General features: G+C 45.8%; 2 protein-coding genes across 7 annotated transcripts in view; one reads left to right on the top strand and one right to left on the bottom strand.

Moving 5' to 3' along the window:
- Positions 1-7,050, top strand: part of SYTL1 (synaptotagmin like 1) — a 62,034-nt gene extending 54,984 nt beyond the window's left edge. For both annotated transcript variants that reach the window (XM_060691477.2, XM_087876933.1), the window contains exons 13-15: positions 2,667-2,766; positions 5,302-5,507; positions 6,604-7,050. In XM_060691477.2, coding sequence (XP_060547460.2) covers positions 2,667-2,766; positions 5,302-5,507; positions 6,604-6,749 — 452 coding nt within the window. In that variant the 3' untranslated portion in view covers positions 6,750-7,050. The remainder of the gene's footprint in view (positions 1-2,666; positions 2,767-5,301; positions 5,508-6,603) is intronic.
- Positions 7,051-7,099: 49 nt separating this feature from the next.
- The window catches only part of MAP3K6 (mitogen-activated protein kinase kinase kinase 6), a 78,106-nt gene continuing 57,481 nt past the window's right edge, over positions 7,100-27,724 (bottom strand). For 2 of the 5 annotated variants that reach the window (XM_034413594.3, XM_087876932.1), the window contains 11 exons: positions 27,008-27,165; positions 24,952-25,123; positions 24,694-24,856; positions 21,187-21,358; positions 20,379-20,552; positions 17,467-17,572; positions 15,043-15,295; positions 13,206-13,315; positions 10,341-10,447; positions 9,608-9,684; positions 7,100-8,550 (listed from right to left, as the gene is read on the bottom strand). In XM_034413594.3, the coding sequence (XP_034269485.2) occupies positions 8,466-8,550; positions 9,608-9,684; positions 10,341-10,447; positions 13,206-13,315; positions 15,043-15,295; positions 17,467-17,572; positions 20,379-20,552; positions 21,187-21,358; positions 24,694-24,856; positions 24,952-25,123; positions 27,008-27,165 (1,577 nt within the window). In that variant the 3' untranslated portion in view covers positions 7,100-8,465. The remainder of the gene's footprint in view (positions 8,551-9,607; positions 9,685-10,340; positions 10,448-13,205; positions 13,316-15,042; positions 15,296-17,466; positions 17,573-20,378; positions 20,553-21,186; positions 21,359-24,693; positions 24,857-24,951; positions 25,124-27,007; positions 27,166-27,724) is intronic. The other 3 variants (XM_034413592.3, XM_034413597.3, XM_034413596.3) reach the window with 3 other exon arrangements.

The following is a 27,724-nucleotide window of genomic DNA, read 5'->3' as shown; positions in this document are numbered from 1 at the left end:
TCCTGCTCTCTGATGCTTTGGATAATAAGTCCACCCCCTCTTCTCTGTGAGAGCCCCTCAAGTATTGGAAGACTGCTATCATGTCACCCCTTAATTCTTCTCTTCATTAGGCTAGGCATACTTAGTTCCCTCAACTCTTCATCGTACCATTTAGCCTCCAGACCCCCTAATCATCTTGGTTGCGCTTCTCTGCGCTTTCAAATTTGCAGTTTCAAATTGTATAATCCAGTTTTATCAGGCAGAAATGCTGAGATAAGAGACTTCTAAGAGTTACTGTAGAGAGCCTTGATAGTACAGTGGTCTAAGCACCCTGTTATTAACACAGCTGCCTGCAATTACTGCTGGTTCGAATCTCTCCAAGGCTCAAGGTTGACTCAGCCTTCCATCCTTTCTAAGGTAGGTGAAATGAGGACCCAGTTTGTGGGGGCAATAAGCTGACCTTGTATAAATATACAAAAGGATGAAGGCTGTTGCTTAACGCATTGTAAGCCGCCCTGAGTCTCCGGAGAAGGGCGGCATATAAATCAAATTTTTTTAAAGAAAGAAAAAAACGAGGGGTACTCTAAATCCAGGAGTGGGCTGCTGGGGGTCTTCAGGGGTTCAGAAGAACTTGTAGCTAAGATTCTGTGCAGTTTGGAAAACTCCCAAATCCCACTCCTGGCTGGCCCTGCCCACCCTGCCCTGCCCCTTCCAGGAGTCCCCACGCGGCCCGTTTTGGATGCAGGTAAATGCAGGGCGTGCACCGAGGCTTGGGAAGGGCGAAAAACGGGCCTACCGGAAGTTTGGGAAGGCCGGTCCAGAGGGCCTCTGGAGCTTGGGGTGGCTGTTTTCGCCCTGCTGGAGGCTCAAGGAAAGCCTCCAGAGCCAGGGGAAGACAAAAACGCTCCTCCCCCCCTCCCGTGGTGCTGAAGGCTGACTAGGCCACACCCACCATGGCCACACCTACCCAGTAACCGGGCAGAGAACCCCTTGCTAAAATTTTTGAAGCCCACCCCTGTCTAAATCATGATGGAAAAGCCAAAAATAAAATAAAATAGAATAAGAAGAGACCATTCTTACTAGTAGGTGGGGGTGGGTGAAATGCAGCTAATCCATCACTTTAAAAAATCTGATGTTTGGGAAGAAGGGGAAACAGTTCTATTAGGCTCACTTGGTGGTCTTTCTCCCCACTGGCTTTAAAAGGGAGAAAGCCCCCTCCTCTAGTTCTAGGACAGTGCAAAGGAAGGAAAAAAATATAATACGTTCCAGAGACGTAGCTGTGGGGAAAAAAAACCAAACAAATACCTCTGGCACTTGAAAACCCAACATATTTGGCTCCAACTGGTCCAGAATGCGGCCGCGCGGGTAGTCATGGGAGCTACCTGGCGCTCCCATATAACACCTCTCCTGCGTGAGCTGCACTGGCTCTCAGTGGTCTTCCGGGTGCGCTTCAAGGTGTTGGTTATCACCTTTAAAGCGCTCCATGGCATAGGACCTAGATATCTTCGAGACCGCCTGCTGCTACCGACGGCCTCCCATCGACCTGCGCGCTCCCACAGAGAGGGCCTCCTTGGGGTGCCATCAGCCAAACAATGTAGGCTGATGACCCCCAGCGGGAGGGCCTTCTCTGTGGGGGCACCTACCCTCTGGAATCAGCTGCCCCCAGAGATAAGGAGAATCCAAGACCTCGGTGCCTTCTGCCGTGCCCTTAAAACTTTCTTTTTCCAGCAAGCCGGGCTGGCCTAACACCTTTTTAAATGTTTTTAATTGTGTGTTATTGTTTTTAATCATGGGGCCAAATTTATATATATCTTTTTAATTGTATTTTAATGTTTGTAGTTTTTGTTTTTACTTGGCTGTACACCGCCCTGAGTCCTTAGGGAGAAGAGCAGTATACAAATTCAAAAATAAAATAAATGAATGAATGACTGAATAAAATAAATAAATAAATATTTACTACTGCTTTTGCAGACTACAGTCCTCTGTCACTGGCAGGCATTTGTGCTCAAATAAACTTGTTTTAAGATACCTTAAAGAATAACAGTTCCTTGTTTTGGGAGGAATCCAAGGGACTTTGACTCCAGAACTCATTAGTTAATCCACTCTGGGCACTGGAAGAAGCTCGGGTTCTAAAATCTAGAGCCATGATGGCGAACCTATGCCATGCGTGCCGGAAGTGGCACACAGAGCCATCTTTCTGGGCACGCGAGCCATCTCCCATTGCTCTTATGGATTCTGGCGCACGGGACAGCTGGTCTTCACAGAAACCAGAAGAGCAGTCGTCTGGTGCACATGCGCACGCTGGATGGATGTTCTTCCAGATTCTGGCACGTGCATGCACACTGGCAACCTGGTCTTCTGGTTTCTGGTGCGCATGCATGCGCCCAAAGACCAGCTGGCCGGGGCGCATGCGTGTGCCGGAAACCAGAAGAGCAGCCGCCCGGCGCGCGCATGTGCCCTGGGCAGCTGCTCTTCCAGTTTCTGGCACATGCGTGCACGCGCGCTCTCCCGTTTCGGCACTCAGTGTCAAAAAGGTTTGCCAACACTGATCTAGAATAAGTGACACAGATCTGCAATCTTTGGATGATTTGGGCTAAGGAGGGGTATTGAACTGGAGGTTGGCATCGTGTTGAGGGTGGAGGGGTCTGCCTTCCAGAGTCCCCTTTCTTAACATAACTGTGTTTCAGAGCCAGGACTTCCTCCCACCGGAGAACTCCATATGTGGATCAAGAATGCAGAGAACCTTGTACCTCGGTGGGGAATCACAGCAGATACCTTCGTTCAGTGGTAACTATCAGTGGTTGTAAATCTCTTGTAATGAAGAAAGATTTGGGTTGGCTAAGAAACTGAAGGCCAGGCTGGTTTTAAGTATTACATAGCTTGATATATATCGATGTATCTCGATGTCCCTTGCCTTTCTCAGTAGGACAATCACAATTATTCAATCTGTCCGCCTGTCTTTTTTTCTCCTCCTTTCACCAAATTAATCCTTCACTATATTCCTTGTTCTTTCTGCAAAAACTCTTTTTGATGACAGGAAAACAACTGTATTTAAAACGAATCTGTTATCTATACTTTGAAGGGTTATAGTCAGTGGTGAAATTCAAAATTTTTTACTACCGGTTCTGTGAGCGTCGCTTGGTGGGTGTGGCGTGATTTGGTGGGTGTGGCAGGGGAAGGATACTGCAAAATCTCCATTCTCTCCCCACTCCAGGGGAAGGATATTGCAAAATCTCCATTCCCACCCAACTCTGGGGCCAGCCAGAGGTATTTGCCGGTTCTCCGAACTACTCAAAATTTCCGCTGCCGGTTCTCCAGGACCTGTCAGAACCTGATGGATTTCACCCCTGGTTTAACCCCATATACCTATAAGAGGGAAGGTAAAAACTCTTAAGAAAGAAGGAATTTCTAGACAACTTATTCTATTGCATCAGCACTCAAAGCACTAAATTCTTGTAGAAGATCACTCAGATCATTTGTTAATGCCTTTTCACCCAGTGCCAGGGACACAACCCCCCCCCCCCACCTTCCACACACACTTATTTAGGGGGAAAGGGGGAAAATATGGACACACGTGAGGTCCTTGGGGCACTCAGAACTTGTTTTCTTGCAAATGTTTCATTACCCAACTAGATAACATCATCAGTGCTAAAAAGGAATGGGGTTTGCTCTCTGTTTAAATACAACTTGTTTGCCCTGTGTTGGTAAGTGTTCTTGGTGGTTGCTTGATTAGGCTGTTGTTCGATTGTTTGAGTTCATGATAGTTCCTTGATTGTTGTTTACAATTTGGTTGTTTGGTGTTAATCTTGATGTTAGTCTGTTTATCTGGGTGTTATTGCCGGTAAGGAGATGTTTTGGTCTTTTTGTACCTTTTAAATTTTTTATTGTCTCTTTTAAATGACAAGTAGATGTTGTTTATCTCTACACAGCTGTTGATAGCTGATTTGTCTTGACTGTCAGGCTTCCACGAATTCTCTTAGGATTTTTGGACTTGGCTTGGTCTAGGATGCTCTGTCTCCCGGTTGAAATTATGTCTCTGTGTTGTGCAATTAGGGAATTCCCGTTGTGTCCCAGTAATCTCCGTCTATTGGATGGGCTCCTGCACAACACAGAATAGTAGCCTTGATGGATGTTTGCACATGGTGCACTTGGATAATTTTAAACTCTGGACTCAGTGAACCTGATGGAATTCAAACACTCTTGTCAATGGATGGGCACTTCTCTTTAGATGTAACTAGACAATTGTGTGATTTGTTGGGTCAACCTTTCAAAGAAAGGTAGTGGAATCTGATGTGACTGGAATGAACATTACATTTTAGGTTGAATATATATATATATCCCAATGCTAGATGGTCCATCTAAGAAGAGTATATATCATAAATAGATTAATTGTAGTGGCAAACAAACTTTTTAAGGAGGAAAAATCCTCTGGAGAAAGGCTTAATCTCTCTTTTTAATAGTCTTGATCCAGCTCATACATACATCCTAACACAGAGCTTCTTTTTGTTAAATAAAATGTTATTAGTTTGGATCAGTTAGTTTGAGCCCTGATTTCTCAGTGTTTAGCCCTCCCTGAAAAGGTCTACTGTACTGTATACAATGGACCAGAGGTGATATTCAAAATTTTCCCCTACTGGTTCTGTGGGTGTGGCAGGGAAAGGATACTGCAAAATCTCCATTTCCACCCCACTCCAGGGGAAGGATACTGCAAACTCTCCATTCCCTCCCCACTCCTGGGGGAAGGATATTGCAAAATCCCCATTCCCTCCCCACTCTGGGGCCAGCCAGAGGTGGTATTTGCCGGTTCTCCGAACTACTCAAAATTTCCACTACCGGTTCTCCAGAACCTGTTAGAACCTGCTGGATTTCAAGAGCCCTGGTGGCGCAGCAGACTAAAGCACTGTTATTAACACCAGCTGCCTGCAATTACTGCAAGTTCAAATCTCACCAGGCTCAAGGTTGACCCAGGCTTCCATCCTTTCTAAGGTAGGAAAAATGAGGACCCAGATTGTGGGGGCAATAAGCTGACTTCGTATAAAATATACAAAAGTATGAAGGCTATTGCTTAATGCATTGTAAGCCACCCTGAGTCTCCGGAGAAGGGCGGCATATAAATCAAATAAAAAATAAAAAAATAAAATAAAAAAAATATCCCTGCAAAGAGCTCAGCTTGCACTGTATTAGTTTGACAACAGCAAGCCAGGAACTTGGAAGCGTGGCTATTACTAAAAGAACAGCTTCCAAATTGAAGAACTCTTTCCTGTCCAGTTCAGGGCGAACCTTCAAAAATATCAATCTTATCTCCTTATCATCCTCTTCTAGCTACATCCTCCCTGATGACACCAAGTTGAGCCGCCAGAAGACCCGAATTGTGAAAAAGACTCTCAACCCCACTTTCAATCACACTATGGTCTATGATGGCTTTGAGGGTAAGGACTTAGCAGAGGCATGTGCCGAATTCACTGTGTGGCAACGGGAGACTTTCTCGAAGCATCGGCTTGGAGGCATCCGGTTGAGTCTTGGCACAGGTGAGACATCAAAGCATTAAAATAACGAAGGATGGATGTACAAAGCCTATTGTTTTGAAAAGAAAATACTAGAGAACTTCATAATGTTCCATTCCTCCTCTGTTCTGGGGTAATTCTGTCAGTTTTCCAGAAATCAACTCCCCTGCTTGTTCTAGAGCAGTAACCCAATCCCAAAATAAGTGTCATCTAGAACTGGGGTCTCCAACCTTGGCAACTTTAAGACTTGTGGACTTCAACTCCCAGTTTGCTGGCTGAGGAATTCAGGGAGTTGAAGTCCACAAGTCTTAAAGTTGCCAAGGTTGGAGACTCCAGATCTAGAACACAATGTCTTGAATACTACTTCAAACCACACGGTTTGGAGAATCAATGTCTGGAAAATTAGCAAATGCCACCCCCACTCCCCAAATCAAGATGACCCAAAAGGGGAACAGTCAGTTTTCCACATCCCTAGATAATTGAATAAGAGGAGGTCTACAACTCCTTGTCGAAGATTAGGTAGCCAGTGCTGCATGCGCACAGGTCTTTCTTTGAGGATGTAATTGTATGCTCCTGAGCCTAGGAGTAACAGTGACATTCTGTATTGTGTGTGTGTATAGTTCTTATCCAGAAAAATTGTTTTAGAAATCAGACAGCCTGCAAAATAGGCTTATCATATAGAAATAGAATAACAGAGTTGGAAGGGACCTTGGAGGTCTTCTAGCCCAACCCCCTGCTTAGGCAGGAAACCCTACACCACTTCAGACAAATGGTTATCCTACATCTTCTTAAAAACTTCCAGTGTTGGAGCATTCACAACTTCTGGAGGCAAGTAGTTCCACTGATTCATTGTTCTGTCAGGAAATTTCTCCTTAGTTCTAAGTTGCTTCTCTCCTTGATTAGTTTCCACCCATTGCTTCTTATCCTGCCTTCAGGTGCTCTGGAGAATAGCTTGACTCCCTCTTTTTTGTGGCAGCCCCTGAGATATTGGAACACTGCTATCATGTCACCCCTAGTCCTTCTTTTCATCAGACTAGACATACCCAATTCCTGCAACCGTTCTTCATATGTATATACTGTATAAGGTAAGCTCTGACTTGAGACTCTGCTTTTAATGCAGGAAACAGCTATGGTCTACCAGTCCCCTGGATGGATTCAACAGAGGAAGAGCGCCACACCTGGGAGATGATATTCCAGCAACCTCAACAGTGGGTGGAAGCTACTCTTCCCTTGAGGACCAACCTGAGTTCAAGGACTTCATCCTAGCCTTTGGCTGAGGATTCCTCTGCTATCAGGAAGGATTAGCCTGGTGGTAAATTGATGACTGTACCCTCATTACAACCCCTTTGGTTTTGAGAGATTTTTTTTCCTAGGATCAGGTTCCTGATGGCTGGAAAAAAAGCGATGGCCCCTGAGACAAAGGCAGAATAATAACTGTATTGATATGTGAAGTCTGCCTCTTCTTACCGTCTTACGGGGCTTCTACAGAACTCTTGTGAAAAACCTCTACAGTGGGACGACTAAGAACACCCACCTTATTTCAAGGAAATAAACTACCTTATGGTCACCTTTGCCCCTTTCCAGTGTTCTCCATGCACACGGCCGATGATTCCTACTGTAGTTTTAAATAACCATTTTTATTAAGCTTCTCTGCACACCCCACCTTCGTTCCTTGTAGAGATCCAGAGACACATAAGCAGTCCCATTAAGTCCTCTTTACTTTCTCGAGCTCCCCTAAAGCCTGGCTTGCAGTGTCTCTCATCCAACTAACGCACAGTGGTGGGATTCAGCCAGTTTGCACCACTTCGGGAGAACCGGTTGTTAACTTTCTGAACGCTTTGGCAAACTGGTTTGTTGGAAGAAATCATTAGGGCAGAGAACCGGTTGTTAAATTACTTGACTTCCACCACTGCTGACACCACCACCAACTCCTACAGCTGCATTGCTGGGTTTTTCACTAGAGACTGCAGCAGTGGTGGGTTTCCAAATTTTTTATTACCGGTTCTGTGGGTGTGGCATGGCTTAATGGGCGTGGCAGGGGAAGGATACTATAAAATCTCCATTGCCACCCCACCCCAGGGGAAGATCACTGCAAAATTTTGTATAAATATACAAAAGGATGAAGGCTATTGCTTAGCACATTGTAAGCCGCCCTGAGTCTCCAGAGAAGGGCGGCATATAAATCAATTTTTTTTAAAAAAATCCCCAGTTCCTCCCGATCAGCTGGGACTTGGATAGCAGGGAATAGATGAGGGTGGGGCCAGTCAGAATTTTTACTACTGGTTCTGCGGGTGTGGCTTGGTGGGCGTGGCATGGCTTGGTGGGCATGGCAGGGAAAGGTTACTGCAAAATCCCCATTTCCTCCTGATCGGCTGGGACTTGGGAGGCAGAGAATAGATGGGGGCGGGGCCAGTTAGAATTTTTACTACCGGTTCTCTGAACTACTCAAAACGTCCGCTACCAGTTCTCCAGAATTGGTCAGAACCTGCTGAAACCCACCTCTGGACTGCAGACTTGGAGGGGAGGAGACGTAGAGCAGTCCAAAATTGCCAAATTGATCTCCGTAGCCAAGATGAGGCTCCAACAAAGAAACTCCTGATCCTGGAGCAGCCCCTCTCTCTAATAACGGTAGAGTATCACAACATTCTTCAGTCCTTTTTTTGGTACTTTCAGCAAGAAAACATTTTCTGCTTTTTTCCTCAGTCCATAATGCATATTGCTAAATTCAGCAGAAAGTCTTCCACGGAAACTGTGACGTTCTCCCCAAATCTGTTTGCTCTAAAGATGATTTTTTTGGGAGGGGTCATTTTCCTGGGCCAAAGGAAAGATGAAAAAGCCAATCTCTGACCTCAATATGAGGACTGACAAGTTAAAAAAATCTTTCCAGCCTTATATCTCAACTGCTGGTGAGAAGATGGACTGGGCGACCAGAGATTGTGGTCCTGCAAAGAAATCCAAGGCTTCCTTTCCTCTTTTTTCTTCTCACGGTTGCTGGTGTAGCTGCTGTTTGGACAGGTTTTGTCGGTGGTCCACGATGGCTTTCCAAATACGGCACACCATTCCCCCTCTGCCAAGAGAAGACAACCAATTAACCAACTGGCATCTCTACGGCTGTGGAAATGAACGTTTGTTGGTAGGTCAAAAGTAACATCGAACAGAACGAAAGGCACCTTCCTGTGGTTCCTCCTTATTGATATGCAGCCTGCTTTTAGAGGAATTACTGTATTTTTCGGAGCATAAGACGCTCCGGACTATAAGATGCACCTACGTTTTTTGGTGAGGAAAACAAGAAAAAGAAATCTGCCTCTGCCTCCCAGCAATTTTGCCTTGTTGCAGTAAACAGCAAACAGCCTGTTTTACTTTCATTTTTGTTTTCAGCATAGCTTGATTAGCACAAGAAAAAAAAAATCTGCTCCCAGCAATTCACCTCCTTGCAGCAAGCAGCAGAGGCCTGCGCAGCAATAGGCAATGGCAATCCCTGCAGCCTGAAACAGCTGAGAGTCGGGAGGTCGATCCAACGGACAACGAACTTGTGCTAATTAGGCTGTGCTGAAGCTGAAACGGGCTGTTTCTTCTTGCTGCTTGCTGCAAGGAGGTAAATTGCTAGGAGGCAGAGGCCAAAAGGTGAGGGCCAGTGGGTGGGCGGGGCTACATTCGGTGTATAAGACACACCCAAATTTTCACCCCCTTTTAGGGGGGAAAAAGGTGCATCTTATACTCCGAAAAATACGGTAATTGGCTTGCATTTTTTAAAAAAAATCTATTATTGTAGGATCACAAGATCAATCCCCAGGAGCTCCCAAATAAGGAAGAAAGAGAAACAGCAGCACCCTCTTTGAAATGAAATGTTGAAATGTTCTGCTTAAATATGCATTTTTTTTTTCTTAGTAATCAAGAAACTAACATTGGTGCCAAGGATAATACCAAGTTATCTGCAGCAGGTGCAGCTGGCATCTGCATGATAAGTGTGATGATACTTAAATCTTACAGGCATAATAATAGTACCCAAACTTTTCAGGATTTTAAACCTTTTTTTTTTTTTTTAAACGAAATTATCTTTGGAGCCTTGCTTATCAGGCAAAATTACATGCCTGTCTTGAAATGATTACCCCTTTCCACCCTACCTGATGCACGTGTACCGGAGATCATCGATTGTAGCCAACTTCAGCAAATCATTCAGGGTGAATCCATGGTAGCAGAACTTTTAAGAGAAGAGGATAATTTCAATGCCTGGCTTGATTTACATCCCAGGTTTTTCCTGCAAGCTCAAGTGTTGAATGTGGAATTTCTTTTGCCCGATGCGATTCTTAAAGCCACCACCTTACATCACCTTTGCCAAACAGGTTGAATGGCAAACAAGAATGGCCCCAAGTCATTTTAGTAAGCTCCACAGTTGAATGGAGTCTGGACTGCAGGCCTCCCCTGTTCTTTGTCTAACCCAGGGGTCAGCAACCTGCAGCTCTGGAGCTGCATGTGGCTCTTTCACCCCTCTGCTGTGGCTCCCTGTCACTCAAAATATGCATCCCAACCGCCAATATGCAATACCCGCCGGCATGTGATTTATTGAGCTTTTCGACCCCCGGTAAGCCAAGTATGGATAAATCCAAGAAAAGAAAAATTTCAGAAGAAAACAGAACATTTAATTCAACTACATATGCTAGTTCTGTGGCCTCTCAGGAAATAGTCAGGCACAGGAAGAGTTTTGAGGATCCCGGTGTTTTCTTTTCTCTGGGAAACGTCCAAATTGCTCTGAGTGTTTAAGGTTGCAGACCCCCTGGTCTAACCATTATGCCACTCATCTGGGGAAACAGAAGTAGGGGCAGATGTTGATACCACCTGCTGCTGAATCAGACCTACCACTGCCACTGTGGCTTTGTCTGCGCCATGTTTCTCTAACCACTCTGCCAGGAGGGGATCGCCAGCATTTTCTTCTTGGTCCCAGGAAGTTGGAGAAGGAGGGATTTCTAGGAAGGCAGATAGGAAAGAAATCAAATCAAAGCTCCTTCTTGGACCAACTTTGTTCCCTGACGCTCCACTCCACACAAATTCCCTCACAATTCCTCACTTCAGATGGTCTTTGTTGTTGTTGTTCCCAAAGCTGTATCCAGCTCTCCTCCTGGAGGAAATGGAAAGCTGGGAGAACAGGCAGAAGAGGCTATGCGGTTTCACAACAAGGGAAACAAGTCTAGAAGACAAGTCTCGCTTCTCTACCACTGCAAAGCTCAAGTCTGTGTGAACTGCATGTTGCACCAGGCTAAGGATCAGCAACCTGTGGCTCCGGAGCCACACGCGGCTCTTTGGGCCCTCTGCTGTGGCTCCCTGTCAGGTGATCCCACCATTGGCTGGCCTCACCCCTCGCCCTCCCCTCCCAGTCACTCCTTGCCTGGCCTGAGAAGGTAAGGGCGACGGCAGGGAATGGAGAAGTGGCCAGGGCAGAGACAGAGAGATACAGAGAGAGGGGAAGAGAGAGGGAGGGAGGGGAGAAAAAGAGATGTCAAAAGGATTGTGTGGTTCCCGGTGATTTTTAATAACTGGTTCTCTGCCCTAATGACCGGCTGGGTAGGCGTGGCTAGGGGGCAGTCATGTGACTAGTGGAAGTGAGTGACATCGAGTTGGCCACGCCCACCCAGGTTTTGTGGCTCCCGGTGTTTTCTTTTCTGTGGGAAATGGGTCCAAATGGCTCTTTGAATATTTAAGGTCGCAGACCCCTGCACCAGGCCAAAGATGATCCTGACAGCAGAAGACTTCAAAGAGAAGCTTCTGCTGCTTCTGCTCTGAAGGCTGCATGTGAAAGATTCGAGAACCGTGTGTAGGCCCCTCCCCTTTGCTACTGAATTCTAATTTTAATACTATCAATAGATAATGTTAAATATATGGAGTTCCCACAACACCCTTCAAGTGGAAAGTTCAAGACTTGAGGAGACACATTGGCCCAATAAGAGAGGCTTAATTAATTTTATCCATGAAGGGTTTTTGTGCATTGCTGTGTTACAGGAACCTAGTCAAATGTTTATATTACACTGTACATAAAAGTAAAATGTGCAACCTTTATCTCGAACAAGTTCATTTGTTGCGGCTTTTAAAAAAAAGAGGAGAATCCTGTTTGGGGAGAGACCACAGCAGTAAAGTCTCTTGAGCCACTGCATGGCAACTTACTGCAGATGGCTGGGAATATGAAACCTGTTTGATGCAGAATCTGTCTTGATCGAAGACAATTTTCACGAATGAAGGCAAATATGCATGTCTAGGACAGTGGTCCCCAACCTTTCAGGGTTAGTGGCCCGGGGCAGTGGTCGGGGCACAACAGGAGATAGTTTTGTGTGAGGGACGCACACACACACAGCTCGTGCGAGTGGGGCTGTGAGCGCATGTGTGCTTGTGCACCGCTCACGCAAGTGGAATTGTGTACGTGCATGCACTCACCGGCTGCTTGTGAGGCCCGGTTTCGAATGGGTCCACAGCCTGGTAGTAGGCTGTGGCCCAGGGGTTGGGGGTACTCCTGTCCTAGGATGATATTGCAGGATCCAATCTGGGTCAGTCACCAGGACCAAATTTCAGAAGATTAAATCTCTGATCTTGTAACCAACCCAGATTGGATCCTAAGACAACTTTCCACAAAGAAGTACCTGAAGATCCACAGATTCTACTTTTAAAGATCCGACAGTGGATTCCCAAGGAACAAGTCATAAGGCTTGATTTGCCTGAACTACCGTAAGTTCTTTGTCTCTTGCAAAATTGGAAATCAATTAAGTTGTCCTCCAGCAAACAACATCTGACCTGGGAAAGAGGGGTCAAAAAAGGCATACACCGCTATGCATTTGAAGCTCTGTCATACATATAATATAAACACAGGGACGCGGTTGGCAGTTCAGTGGTTCGAATCCCTAGTGCTGCGTAACAGGGTGAGCTCCTGTTACTTGTCCCAGCTTCTGATGGTGACGAGGACCATTTTTCCCTATTATTACAAGGTGCAGAATGCTGCTTGTTTGTTTTAAAAATCAATACTGGTTTTCTATTAATGCGTATGGGACTTAAGGTGAGTCACTTTGTTACATTGAAGGGTTTTTCTTTTAGAAAAAACAGATTGCAGAGAGATTCGTCTGTCAAAAAGAGAATTTTGGCACATTTGGGCTCCTTTTATCTCTGTAGGAAAGGGACACGGTGGCTCAGTGGCTAAGACACTGAGCTTGTCAATCGAAAGTTCAGCAGTTCAGCGGTTCGAATCTCTAGTGCCGCGTAACGGGGTGAGTGAGCTCCCGTTACTTGTCCCAGCTTCTGCCAACCTAGCTGGCACGTAAAGCACGTAAAAGAAAGAAAGAAAAAGAAAGCACGTAAAAAATGCAAGTTGAAAAATAGGGACCACCTTTGGTGGGAAGGGAACAGCGTTCCATGCCCCTTTGGCGTTGAGTCATGCTGGTCACATGACCACGGAGACGTCTTCGGACAGCGCTGGCTCTTCGGCTTTGAAACGGCGAGAGCACCGCCCCCTAGAGTTGGGAATGACTAGCACATATGTGCGAGGGGAACCTTTACCTTTACCATAAATATAAAAAAGGGGCACAGTTTTGGTAATAGCCCCATCTTCATTCTTTTGCCCCCACTGATATCTTTGCCTCCATGCCAGTCTATTTAAAAAGGGTTCCACTTCAACTTTGCTGGGCACATGAAAAGAAACGTTACTCTCAGCCACTGGTTCTAGTCTTAAACTATCCGAAACCTCACCGATTATCTGTGGCCTTCTCAGAGACCAGGAGTCCTGTTCCATGATCTTCAGGGCTTCTTGTAGGAGCCTCTGATATTCCTGCTGCTTCTCTACCAATTTCCACTGCAACCTGCCAGAGCCAAAAAAAAGATCAGGATAAACTGGTCATGTTCCTAAATTTAAAACCTGATTAGTGAGAAGATTAAACCAGGGTTTGGTTTGTATTCATTCCTAAATCCTTAATGTGGCTTGATTCTTTCTGATATAGCATAATGGACAAATTGTGCTAAATAATAAAAAAAAACAAGAAAGTTCAGTTGCCTTTTGGAAAAAAAACATCTTTTTGGAACAACCATGACCTAGATGATTGAGAATCTCCATAGACATATATCAGTTCAGGTAGTCCTCGACCAGAGGTGAGTTTCAGCAGGTTCTGACCAGTTCTGGAGAACCGGTAGGGGAAATTTTGAGTAGTTCAGAGTACCGGTAATAAAAATTCTAACTGGCCCCACCCACATCTATTCTCTGCCTCCCCGAGTCCCAGCTGATTGGGAGGGAATGGGGATTTTGCAGTAACCTTCCCCTGGGGTGAGGTGGGAATGGAGATTTTACAATATCCTTCCCCCGCCATGCCCAAGCCACGCCCACCAAGCCACACCCACAGAACCGGTAGTAAAAAATTTTGAAACCCACCACTGTCCTCGACTTACAACTATTGAACACAAAATTTCCATTGCTAAGCAAGGCAGTTGTTAAGTGAGTTTTGGCCATTTTATGACCTTCCCCACCCCAGTTGTTAAGAGAATCACTGCAGTTGCTAAGTTAGTAACATGGTTGTGAAGTCAACCTGGCTTCTCCCTTGACTCTCCTTGTCAGAAGATCCCGAAAGGTGATCCCAGGACCCTGAAACCATGGTAAATGCATACCAGTGGCCAAGCATCCTAATTTGGATCATATGACTATGCAGAAGCTACAACAGTCATTAAGTGTGGGAAACGGTCATAAGTCACTTTTTTCAGTGCCATTGTAACTTCGAACGGTCACTAAATAAATGGAGGTCAAGGGCTACCTCTACTTACTTGCAGATATTCCTATCTGATGCTTGCTTGTTTTAAAGGATGTCTATTTAACTCAGTGGTAAAATTCATTTTTTTTTACTACCAGTTCTGTGGGCGTGGCTTGGTGGGTGTGGCAGGGGAAGGATACTGCAAAATCTCCATTCCCACCCCACTCCAGGGGAAGGATACTACAAAATCTCCATTCCCACCCCACTCCAGGGGAAGGATACTGCAAAATCCCCATTCCCACCCCACTCCAGGGGAAGGATACTGCAAAATCCCCATTCCCACCCCACTCCAGGGGAAGGATACTGCAAAATCTCCATTCCCACCCCACTCCAGGGGAAGGATACTGCAGAATCTCCATTCCCACCCCACTCCAGGGGAAGGATACTGCAAAATCTCCATTCCCACCCCACTCCAGGGGAAGGATACTGCAAAATCCCCATTCCCACCCCACTCCAGGGGAAGGATACTGCAAAATCTCCATTCCCACCCCACTCCAGGGGAAGGATACTGCAAAATCCCCATTCCCTCCCCATTCCTGGGGAAAGGATATTACAAAATCTCCATTCCCACCCCACCCTGGGGCCAGCTCAAAACTGCTCAAAATTTCTGCTACCGGTTCTCCGAACTGCTCAAAATTTCCACTACCAGTTCTCCAGAACCTGTCAGAACCTGCTGGTTTTCACCCCTGGTTTAACTAGTTGCACCACTTCACAGTAGCTTAGTGCAGCTCCAACCCTACTGCTCGTCCCAGCTCTCCCAGCATCTCGGATGCAATTCAAGAAGAACGGACCTTCTGGTTTCTTCCTGCAGATGGTTGAGTTGAGTCATGAGGGGCAAATGGCTCTTGAAGGGAGGCTGGGAATCCAGCCAACTGTTGGTGTCGGTGCCAATTCCGGACGTTGGCGTATCTGCACTGTCCTTGAGGTCGCTCTCCTGCTTTTTCAAAGATGGGGGCTGCTGAGTCAAAAGCGGCTCCTCGTGTTCTCTGCTGCTCGGGTGATTCTGGCTTTCCTCTTGCAAATTCTGTGGCTGCACCTTGAGTTCTGGAAGAGCGAAGTGAGACTCGTGAGCAAGGCAAGAACCCAAAACTGCAGGAAGAGGCCATCGCTGCCAGCTGATGGTACATGGCGATTTGAAAACCTGAGATGGATAATCTCACAAAATGGCTGTCAATGAAGTGGGGAATCACCGTCTCCACAAATGGCTTCCAAGCAGCTGAAAACAGGGGAGGCTGTCTCCTGCCACCTCCTCAGTTGCTTTTAACCTCATGATTTTATCCTTTATTTTGGGCAGGTGGAATTGGGTTACATTCTCCCATCCTTTAACTGTCTTCTGTAGAATTCTATAGGCAGAGGGAGGCACAGAGGCCCTCTCAAAAAATAAGTTATTTCTGGTGCTGTGCTTTGCACCAAGCAGAATTTCACTTCTCATCCCCTTTTTAATTAAATATCTCTGCAGATACATGAAGGGAGGCAGGAAGCGTGACAAAGGAGGTGTCTGCTAATTCACCAATGCCAACAGACAGATTGTAGGAGTAAACAAAAAGTAAGAACAACTGAACCACCTATTCTGTCATGAAGAAAATATTTCAGGTTCAATCCAGACATCTCCAGTTCGAGGGACGGAGCAGTTTTTAAAAAGTCTCCAAGATTTTTTTAGATACACTGGTCCTACATTATCTTGGTGAATTGGGATGTTTACAGGAAAAAAAACCCATTCCTTAAGTTATGCAGAAGAGAGAGTTTTAGAAGATAACAGTTCTTCCTACAGAGATAAGGTAAAGGTTCCCCTCACACATATGTGCTAGTCGTTCCCGACTCTAGGGGGCAGTGCTCATCTCTGTTTCAAAGCCAAAGAGCCAGCGCTGTCCGAAGACGTCTCCATGGTCATGTGGCCAGCATGACTAAACACCAAAGGCGCACGGAATGCTGTCACTTTCCCACCAAAGGTCCCTATTTTTCTGCTTGCATTTTTTACGTGCTTTCGAACGGCTAGGTTGGCAGAAGCTGGGACAAGGAACGGGAGTTCACCCATCCCGGTTCGCGGCACTAGGGATTCGAACCACTGAACTGCTGAACTTTCGATTGACAAGCTCAGTGTCTTAGCCACTTGAGCCATCGTCCCTTTCCTACAGAGATAAAAGGAGCCCAAATGTACCGAAATTCTCTTCTTGACAGACTAATCTCTGTGCAATCTGTTTTTTCTAAAAGAAAAACCCTTCAATGTAACAAAGTGACTTGCCTTAAGTCCCATATGCATCAATAGAAGACCAATATTATTTTTAAAACAAACAAGCAGCATTCTGCACCTTGTAATTACAGGGGAAAAAATGGTCCTTATCATCTATTCCCCAGGAATTCCCTTTAAATCCATTCTCCTGCCCAAAATGGATTCAGTCTCTGGGAGTTGAAGTCCACCCATCTTCAAGCTACCAAGGTTGAGAAACACTGCTCTAACAGATTCTTCATTCTGCCTTTAGTGTTTTAACAAAACTAATTTCTCTAGTTATGCATCTCGATCCACGTTTCTCAACCTTAGCAGGCTGGCTGGGGAATTCCAAGAGATGAAGTCCACATCATCCTTCAAATTGCTCAGGTTGAGAAACGTTGATCTAGACTAGAGAAAAGTGCATCATCAACCCATTTAAAATGTCCTAGATTCGTGATGGCAAGCCTATGGCACATGTGACAGAAGTGGCATGCACAGCCATCTTTCCGGGGACGAGAGCCATTGCCCGTTGCTCTTCCGGGTTCCAGCATGCCAGCTAGCTGTTCTTCACACAGGCAGGAACGCTGGAATCCGGAAGAGCAGTTGCCCAATGTGCATGTGCTTCTCTTCTGATTTCTGGCACATACATGAGCACCAGAAAGCTGGTCTTTGTGTGCGCATGCATGCCAGAAACCAAAAGACCAGGTGGTCGGTGCTCATGCGCATTTCGGAAACTGCAAGATAATCTTCCCGGCACACGCATGCGCACCAGGCAGCTTCCCGTTTCCAGCGCGTGCTGAAAAGGTTCACCCACACTGTCCTAGATCAAAATAATGTTGCCTGACACCAAACAATGGCTTGAGTGTTTCTGAAAAGTGATAGATTTTAGACATTGCCATCTGTGGCCAGAGCACAGATTCTTCTCTCCAGTTCTCCAGTGTCTGGGCTACTCTCGTTCTTATATTCAGGCCTGAACCAACTTTCTTCTCCCTCCCTTTCGTCCTACCTTCCAAGAGGACGGTCAAGGTTGCCTGGACCGCTTGCCCCATGAGATTATCCAGGGCGAACACCCAGTGCGGCTTAATTTGGAGCTTCCGTAGCATGTGCTTTACCTAGAGGGGTGGGAGAGAACAAGTGTGAGAATGGATGGGGCACCCTCATTTGAGGCAGCATGAGTCAGTTTCCCATTAGCATTTAGCAACAGCAATAACACTTAGGCTTATGGACCTCCCCATAGTGCTTTACAGCACACTCTGGGTGGTTTACAATGTATGTCATCTGCAGCTCTATAACTGTCTGGTTTGGTTCTGCAACCCGACAAGACAGACACAGACTTCTGAGGATAATTAGAATTGCAGAAAAAACAATGGCTACCAACCTGCCTTCCATTGAGGACCTGTATTGCACGAGTCAAAAAGAGGGCTGTGAAAATATCTACAGACCCCTCACATCCTGGACATAAGTTGTTTCAACCCCTACCCTCAAAACAATGCTATAGAGCACTGCACACCAGAACAACTAGACACAAGGACAGTTTTTTCCCAAGTGCCATCACTCTGCTAAACAAATAATTCCCACAACACTGTCAAACTATTCACTAAGGCTGCATTACTATTACTATTAGTCTTCTCATTGTTCCTATCACCCATCTCCTCCCACTTATGACTGTATGACTGTAACCTTGTTGCTGGTATCCTTAAGATTTATATTGACTGTTTTCCTATGAGTATCATTAAGTGTTGTACCTTATGATTCTTGACGAATGTATCTTTTCTTTTATGTACTCGGAGAGCGTATGCACCAAGACAAATTCTTTGTGTGTCCAATCACACTTGGCCAATAAAGAATTCTATTCTGTTCTGTTCTATTCGCATATTGCCCTCATTAATCTGAGTCTTCATTTTACTGACCTCAAAAGAATGGAAGGCCGAGTCAACCTTGAGCCTCATAAGGATTGAATTCCAGGCTGGGGGCAGAGTTTGCCTGCAGTACTGCACTTTAACCACTGCACCACTGGGGCTCATTAAAGATCAGAGGGATTGAAACAGCCCCATGGGGCTACATCCCTATATATAACAGAGTTTACCCACTATCCCGAATCACAGCATAGTTGACAGGAACGCAACCACATTAGCTTTTAAAAGGCATAGCTGTTCATTTGGATTGTCTGTGAACTTAACTAATTGAGTTTTCTTCAGTAAACCATCATTAAACAAGACACGAGCCGTGGTGGCACAGTGGTTAGAATGCAGTATTGCAGGCTAATTCTGCTGACTGCCAGCAGTTCGATCCTGATCAGCTCAAGGTTGACTCAGCTTTCCATCCTTCAGAGCAGTGGTGGGTTCCTCCCGGTTTGGCCCGCTTCCACCGAGCTGGTAGCAGTGACGATATGACATCACCGAAACGGTTCTGCCCACCCCCACCCGCGTTATTCTTACCTTTTATTTGGCCCCACCCCCAATCTATTGCTGCCTCCTGAGTCCCATCTGATGGGCTATAAGGAAAAAAAACTGTTTAAACTCTTGCCGCAGGGCTTCAAAGGGCCGCCCTACAGCTGATCAGTGGTAAAAGGCAGTTTGGTGGTAGACCGGTGCCTCCAAAAACAAATGGGTAGACCAGTGCCTGCAAAAATACATGAGTAGACTGGTGCCTGCAAAAATAAATGGGTAGACTGGTGCCTGCAAAAATACGTGAGTAGACCAATGCCTGCAAAAATAAATGGGAAAATCGGTACAGCTGATCAGTGGTAAAAGGCAGTTTGGTGGTAGACCGGTGCCTCCAAAAACAAATGGGTAGACCAGTGCCTGCAAAAATACATGAGTAGACTGGTGCCTGCAAAAATAAATGGGTAGACTGGTGCCTGCAAAAATACGTGAGTAGACCAATGCCTGCAAAAATAAATGGGAAGATCGGTACAGCTCTGCAAACAGTTAAAAGCCTGGCAGTACCTCTGCTAAATCCTAAAGAATTGTCACATGATCATCAAGCCACGCCCACAAAATAAGCCACGCCCACAGAACCGGTCGTAAAAATTTTTAGAACGCACCCCTGCTTCAGAGGTTGGTAAAATGAGGACCCAGATTGTTCGGGGCAATAGGCTGACTCTGTAAACCGCTTAGAGAGGGCTGTAAAGTACTGTGAAGCGGTATATAAGTCTGTTGCTAAGTGCTATTGCTACTGCATGATTCAGAGCAGTGAATTGAATCTCGGAGAGAGACCAGACCAGTTGCATTGGTTTTTCAGAAACCTTCCAGTTTTAGAAGAGATTAGACCAGGGGTTTCCAATCTTGACAACTTGAAGCCTGGTGGACTTCAAATTGCCAAGGTTGGAGACCCCTGGATTAGACAACTCTGATCTGTTAAGCCATCATTCCAGATATATTTTCTTACCTAAACAAGGAAACAGAATGACCACGGATGAACAAAGAAGCAAAAATTCACCAAATTGCAATCCCATGGGAGGTATAGTTCCAGATTTTGGGTGCATTCATTAAATTAGCCCATTTGAGGTATGTTTGATTCAGGAGCCTGGATAGCTCTGCAGACAAGGCACTGTAATTTAACACCAGCTGTCTGCAATTAAAGTAAGTTCGAATCTTGCCAGGCTCAAGGTTGACTCAGCCTTCCCTCCTTTCTAAGGTAGGTAAATTGAGGACCCAGTTTGTGGAGGCAATAAGCTGACTTTGTATAAAATATACAAAAGTATGAAGGCTATTGCTTAACACATTGTAAGCTGCCCTGAGTCTCCGGAGAAGGGCAGCATATAAATCAAATTTAAAAAAAAATGGTTGCCTTGTGATGCCCAATCGAAGGTTACATGAAATCAAAAAGAGTTTCAATGGTATATAGACCTCCGTGGGAGAAAATCTTAAGGAAGCGAAAGACTAATTCCTGAAATGCTGATCGTGAGATACTCACAGTGTCCTGGAAGGCAAAGAGTGGCGCCTGGACCTGACAAAAACTCAGCCCATCGGACTGCAAGCGAGCCTGTAACTGGAGCAGGCTTTGAGCCAGCTGTTTGCGGCCTGGGGAACGGATGTAGCTCTTGAGACAGGATACCAGCTCAGCAATGTGTTCCAATGACAGCACCCTCTGTGGAGGAGAAGGAGAGTAACACAAGGCCCGCATGGATTATAGATCCATGAATAGCTGCAGGAAGATTACTATAGTACACACACAAAGATGGAACACCCACAGTGGAAGATGAGATTGCAAAATGGATGGAATTGATGGACATTTATTTTTATCATCCATCCATCCATTCATCCATTCATAGTAAGAGCCGAGGTGGCGCAGTGGTTAGAGTATAATATTGCAAGCTACTTCTGCTGACTGCTGACTGCCTGCAGTTTGGCAGTTCAAATCTCACCAGGCTCAAGGTTGACTCAGCCTTCCATCCTTCTGAGGTTGGTAAAATGAGGACCCAGATTGTTGGGGGCGATAAGCTGACTCTGTAAACCGCTTAGAGAGGGCTGTAAAAGCACGTCACCCCGGGACACTGCAACTGTCATAAATATGAGTCAGTTGCCAACCGTTCTGGATTTTGATCACATGACCATGGGGATGCTGCAATGGTCATAAGCGTGAAAAACAGTCATAAGTCACCCTTTGCAGTGCCACTGTCACTTTAAGCGGTCACTAAATGAAGTGTTGTAAGTCAAGGCTACCTGTCATCTCAGTCTTCACCTATCCATCACCTTTACGCCTAGACCCAAGTAAACCTTACCTCTTCCTGAGCCTCATATATGGCTGCCGCGATATTCGGCAGTTCCTCCGTCAGGACTTTGTGTAAGGTAGCTCGCCTCTCGCTGTCTTTCTTGAGCAAGAAGAGGCAACTGCTCTCTTCGTGGGAGGAAGCAGAGAGGTTGAGATCGACATTGGTCACAGCTTCAGGGGTCCTGCATTGGAGGAGTTGGATTCAAGGCAACAATGGTTGTGTTAGGAAATGGTTATTTGTCTAAGTAGTTGGTCAGGCAATACATCAACCAACAATGTATCTTTGAAGTCAGAAAGGTATTATATTGCTTTAAGACTGTATTGCATCATCCTGTATCCTGATTGGCTAAGCTCTGTAGCCAATGTACTTAAGGGAAGTCAGGATCATGGCTTGTGTGGATACTACACCATTTTACCTGCTTATTTGCTGTAACTCTCTACCTGATGTCTCTGCAAGATCACTGTTTGATCATAGCTATATGCTGCTTTCTACTATTTATTGAATGTTTTGATATTGAACTTGCTCCTGTTTTGAAACTCAAGAAGAACTGTTTTATTGTGTATGACTACAACTGGTAAGAAGACTTTGTACTTGAAATATCCCTGGATTGATCTTTTAACTCTCGTCCTATCTGTGTATGACTTGGATTGTTTTTGGATTTTGCTTTTTCTAAAAGTAAAAGACTACAACAACTCAGTGTGTTTGTGTGTTGACTGTGATTGTTCACAACCACTCCCAGTCGCTTTTCATGCGTTTACTCAAAGGGTACTCTGCTCAATAACCCACAACATCGGTTATGAGCCAAGAATATCTTTAACAGGTTGGGTGACAGTAATTTACTCCAGTTCCCCCCCCCCCACCTCTCAAAAAACCACAATGGAAGAGATCCAATTGGGAAACTCTCTGTTTAATACCCAAAGACAATGGTGGGATGCAACTGGTTCACAGCACTTCGTCCGAACTGGTTGTTAAATTGCTGGCTGGCCCCTCCCCTTCCAGAAGTCCCCACGTGACCCATTTTGGCTCCCAGGAGGCTGCAGGGAGACCTGGGCACGGGGGGGGGGTGCTGTGTGCTGTGTCCCCCCGTGCCCTGTTTTTGCTCCCATTCATCATGAAATACATTCATGATGAATGTATTTATGACAACTATGATCATGATTTAATCACTTATATCTTTTATGTACACTGAGAGCTTATGCACCGAAGACAAATTCCTTGTGTGTCCAATCACACTTGGTCAATAAAATAATTCTATTCTATTCAAGAGGCAACTGGACTTTCTGGGTTTTCTTTGAAGATGTTTCACTTCTCATCCAAAAAGTTTCTTCAGCGCTGAGCTGAAGAAGATTCTTGGATGAGAAGCGAAACGTCTTCAAAAAACCCCTCAGAAAATACAGTTGCCTCTTGAAAAAGCATATTTGGGACAACCATGACCTGGATGCAGGGGTGGGCTTCAAAAATTTTAGCAAGGGGTTCTCTGCCTGGTTGCTGGGTGGGTGTGGCCATGGTGGGTGTGGCCTAGTCAGCCTCCTGCATCATGGCGGGGGGGGGCATTTTTGTCCTCCCCGGGCTCCGGAGGTTTTCCTTGAGCCTCCGGGAGGACGAAAACAGCCTCCAGTCTCTGGAGGCCCTCTAGAGGCTGGAAATGGGCCTGTTTCTGGCCTTCTCGAACTTCCGGTAGGCCTGTTTTTCGCCTTCCCTGAGGCTCCGGGCGCGCCCTGCACTTATCTGCATCCAAAACGGGCCCTGTGGGGACTCCTGGGAGGGGCGGGGTGGGGTGAACAGGGCCAGCAAGGAGTGGGATTTGGGGGTTCTCCGAACTGCACAGAAACTTAGCTAGAGGTTCTCCCGAACCCCTACGAACCCCCAGCAGCCCACCCCTGCCTGTGTGACTGAGAATCTCCATAGACATCTCTGTTTAATAACAACCTTCCTGTACGTGACCAAATGAGCAGAAGTGAATGAGGTTAAGGCAATCGGCGGCTCGTGGACGACTGCAGAAATCACAAGAGTATGACTACTTTGACAAAGGACATCAGATCATACGTATATTCTCTCCCCAAAAATGCTCTATGAAAGATCCTCTGTGCTTGTGAGCAATGATAGCCACTAGGTGGCAGTCTAACTCTTTCATACTTCTCCAGACTTTAATCCACTCTGGGCAGATCAGTGCAGATCTAGAAGCAAGCGCCAGCCAATCATTTAGATTGGCCATGCTCAGCTCTTCTTTGTTTGCGGTCACTACTGTCAAAAAAAAGAAGAAGAAGAAGAAGAAAGAAGAAATTATTTCTCCCCCCCCCACTCTCTCTTTCTCTCTCTCTCTTTCTCCTTCCCCCTTCAAAAAATATTCGTTATGGAAATACTGGAGTGCATAACCCCAGAGATGTCACTGGAAAGCAAAAATCTCAAAACTGTCTCACGCTTATCTCAAAGGTGCTTTTTCAGGAGGCAACTGGACTTTCTTGTTTATTCTTTGAAGACGTTTCGCTTCTCATCCAAGAAGCTTCTTCAGCTCTGACTGGATGGTGGGGGATGGAAGGATTTATCTTCCTTGCAGACAGATGGACATTTGCATCCTTTTAGAGGGTCCTTGAAGCACTTGGAGGTTTATCCGTGTCCTCAGGGTCACCTGAGGGGTGCAAATGGTTCCTGTCGTCTGCAATTTTTTTCTCTGGAAATCCCTTCCTACTCCCACACCATTCCAAGGGCGTTCATCCCAAATTGTATAGCTAAAAAGTCTGTAGAGATTCTCAGTCATCCAGGTCATGGTTGTCCCAAAGCTACTTTTTCAAGAGGCAACTGGGTTCTTTTGTTTTTTCTTTCACTGTGTCTCACTTATTTTGGCTTTTTCATGTGGGGGAATTCAGTGGAGGAAGTAATTATGCTTGGAAGAGAGAGTGGTAAAAGGAAACCAGGCTGCCAAAGAACATGGCGGCTGGACACCATCAAAGCTGTTATCGGCCGGATAACAGCTTTGATGAACACAGAACATCTGTGCAGGAGTGCAAGACTGGAAGTGACACCTGGCCCACAGAATTGCCAAGAGCTGAACACGACTGAATGGACATCATCATCATCATCATCTTTTTCTCAAAAAGAAATTCAGCTGTCATTCCTGGAAGCCATCTTTTTCGTTAGGCCTTCACACCTGCCACATTTATTACTGTGGAAAACTGGGAGGGGGGATTGTATGGAGCCAGGGTGATATATAGTCAAAATAACATTCCTTTCTCAGAGAGTCAAGGACATCCTGCCCTGCACCAGGAAGGGTGTGACTGGGAGGCATCTCCAGTTGGGACGGTGCTTTGATTGGACCTTGTGATGGACATGTGGATGTTGGGCAGGGACTTAAAACTTTCCTTTGGGTGGGGAAAACCTGGAAGTTTTCAGATTCGGGTTTTCCCAGATGTGCCAATATGACATCTCTAATAAAATGGAACTTTGAGGAAACTCAAGCCTCGGAATTTTCTTTCCTTGAGAGTGTTACTTGGAATCCTGACATTAGTGTTATATTACCTCAGATAATTGTTCCCCTGGTTCACTTCGCTGGAACTTCGGGATAAAACAATATTTTCCACTTGGACTTTCAGGGAGTGCAAGGAAGAAGAACGATTTCTAGGTTCTACAATGCCTTCCGATGAAGTGGACCTTCTGGGCTTGTTGGACACGGATGGATCATCTGAACAAAAAGAAGAGAAAAAGAGGCCGGTAGCTGAGAAGAGACGCCATGCCCAGACTCTCAGAATCTCAACTTGGCGTAGCTTCTTCCCTCACCTGGCACTGCTGGGCTCCTGCATTTCTTCCTGTTCCTTAAAAAGGGTTCCTGAAGCAAAGCAGCCGCGGTTGATCGCTTGTCTGGATCGGCTTCAAAACATTTCAGGATAAAATCCTTGGCTTCGTCAGACATGGAACTGGGCACCTCTGGATGGATCTTGAACATCCCCACCTGAAGAAAAGGAACTTGGCTAGCAATAGTACACAATCTTTTACTCAGAACACCCAACATAAGGTATCTAGAAATCTGCCAATTTTTCTTTAGTTTGTAGGATGGTGTGGGAAGTAGGACACTCTGCCTGCTTTTGATTGGAGATGGTGGGGATTGAACCCAACAGCGCCCACCGAAAATGTTCTTCCCATCAGAGACCTTTAACCCGCCACCTTGGCGATTTGAAGTTGTGCGCACTTCCAACTCCCAGAATTCCCCAGTCAGCCTTGCCAGCCGGAATTGAAGTCTATAAAAGGTAAAGGTTCCCCTCGCACATATGTGCTAGTCGTTCCCAACTCTAGGGGGCGGTTCTCATCTCCGATTCAAAGCAGAAGAGCCAGCGCTGTCCGAAGACGTCTCCGTGGTCATATGGCCAGCATGATTAAACACAAAAGGCGCATGGAACGCTGTTACCTTCCCACCAAAGGTTGTCTCTATTTTTCTACTTGCATTTTTTACGTTCTTTCGAACTGCTAGGTTGGCAGAAGCTGGGACAAGTAACGGGAGCTCGCCCCGTCACGCGGCACTAGGGATTCAAACCACTGAACTGCCGACCTTTCAATCAACAAGCTCAATGTCTTAGCCACTGAGCCACCGCATCCCGTAGTTATAAGTCTATGCAATCACAGAATTCTAAGAGTTAAAGTCCAACCCAAGAGCAGTTACAGCTTTGCCTTAAACCAAAGCAGTGGCTGCCTTGATAACAGCCCTAGTAATGGGCTGGAAGAAGCAGCCAGCCGTTGAAAGAGGCTTGTGGCAACAGCAGAGGATTTAGGGACAGGTTGCCAAAGCCAATTATTGTCTTGTTACCCACACTCAGCAGAACAAGGAAATTTATTTCATTTACTGACTTGCTGGAAAGGTGGAACTTGGGAACGTGCATGAATGTTTAGAACAGAGGTCTTCAAACATGACAGCTGTAAGACTTGTGGACTTCAACTCCCAGAATTCTCCAGCCAGCATAGCTGGCTGGAGAATTCTGGGAGTCGAAGTCCACAAGTCTTACAGCTGCGAGGTTTGGGAACCCCTGGTTTAGAATAATGATTCCTGTTAATTTCTGGCTTATTTTTTGTGCAGAGAATTCCAGGCCACAGGCATGGTCATACCTTCCCAACTTTCCTGACTTCGCCAATACGAGAGGTAGGCCAAGCTGAGAGGCAGAATGACTTACTGATCTGCAGATACTCAGTGAAATTTAAGGTTGAGTAGGCATTTGAAGCTGGGAACAGTTTAATTCTATATAGTGATATAATGGTTATGGTGCTGGTAAAAACCAGGAGACTGTGAGTTCTAGTCCCACCTTAGGCATGGAAACCGGAAGGGTGACTTTGGGCCAATCGTCAGGAGACTGTGAGTTCTAGATCTGCCTTAGACAGAAATGCCAACTAGGTGACTTTGGGCCAATCGTCAAGAGATTGTAAATTCTAGTCCTGCCTTAGGCATGAAAGCCAGCTGGGAGACTTTGGACCAGTCACTACTCTCAGACCAATCTACCTCACTGGATTGTTGTTGTGTGGAAAAGAGGAAGAAGGAGTATTAGGTATGTTTGCTACCCTGAGTTACGTGTAAAGTAAAAAAGGCAGGATAAAAATCAAATAAATAAATATGGTCCTCATTGTTTTATAAATCCTTCTGCATTGGTTAAAGGAAGACACCTGCTGTGTTTGGTTTCAGATGCTCTCCCAGGCTGAATTCCCATCCCGGCTCATTCCATGCATTTCTTGCATTCCCACACGTTCCAGTCTTGATGAAGAAATCCCAAACAGAGCCAGTTGAGAGTTCTGGTTGATCCTTTTCCCTGAGGGACCCAATGATGATGATTTCTCACTGCCTGTCCAGTCTCACCTTGAACATTGCGGCCTGTGGGCTGCCCAGCTCAAAGAAGGGAGGCCTGCCTGTGGCCATCTCAATGATGGTGCAGCCCAGGGACCAGATGTCGGCAGGTTTCCCATAACCTCGGGGCCCCTGATCAATGATCTCTGGGGCCATGTACTGCAGGGTACCTACGGGAAGAAAGTCAGGGAGACAAGAGTGAGGACACACTTGGAATATTGCATCCGGTTTCGGTTGCCACGATATAAAAAAGATATTGAGACTCTGGAAAGAGTGAAGAAAAGAGCAACAAAGATAGTTAGGGGACTGGAGGCTAAAACATATGGAGAATGGTTGCGGGAATTGGGTATGTCTAGTGAAAAAAAGGACTGAGGAGATGTGGTAGCAGTGTTCCAATATCTCAGGGGCTGCCCCAAAGAAGAGGGAGCCAAGCTATTCTCCAAAGCACCAGAAGGCAGGACAAAAATCAATAGGAAAGAAAGTAATCAAGGAGAAATTCAACTCTAGAACTAAGGAGAAATTTCTTGATACTTAGGAGCCTGAGTGGCGTAGGAGGCTAATGTCTCCTACTAAGGCAGCATTTCACATCCAGCTGCCTGCAATTACTGCGAGTTCAATTCTCACCAGGCTCAAGGTCGACTCAGCCTTCCATCCTTTCTAAGGTGGGTAAAATGAGGATCCGGTTTGTGGGGCAATAAGCTGACTTTGTATAAAATATACAAAAGTATG

The sequence above is a fragment of the Pantherophis guttatus genome, chromosome 10 (assembly GCF_059756535.1).
Source record: "Pantherophis guttatus breed Tessera chromosome 10, ASM5975653v1, whole genome shotgun sequence".
NCBI lineage: Eukaryota > Metazoa > Chordata > Lepidosauria > Squamata > Colubridae > Pantherophis > Pantherophis guttatus.
This window is presented reverse-complemented; position numbering and strand designations above follow the sequence as displayed.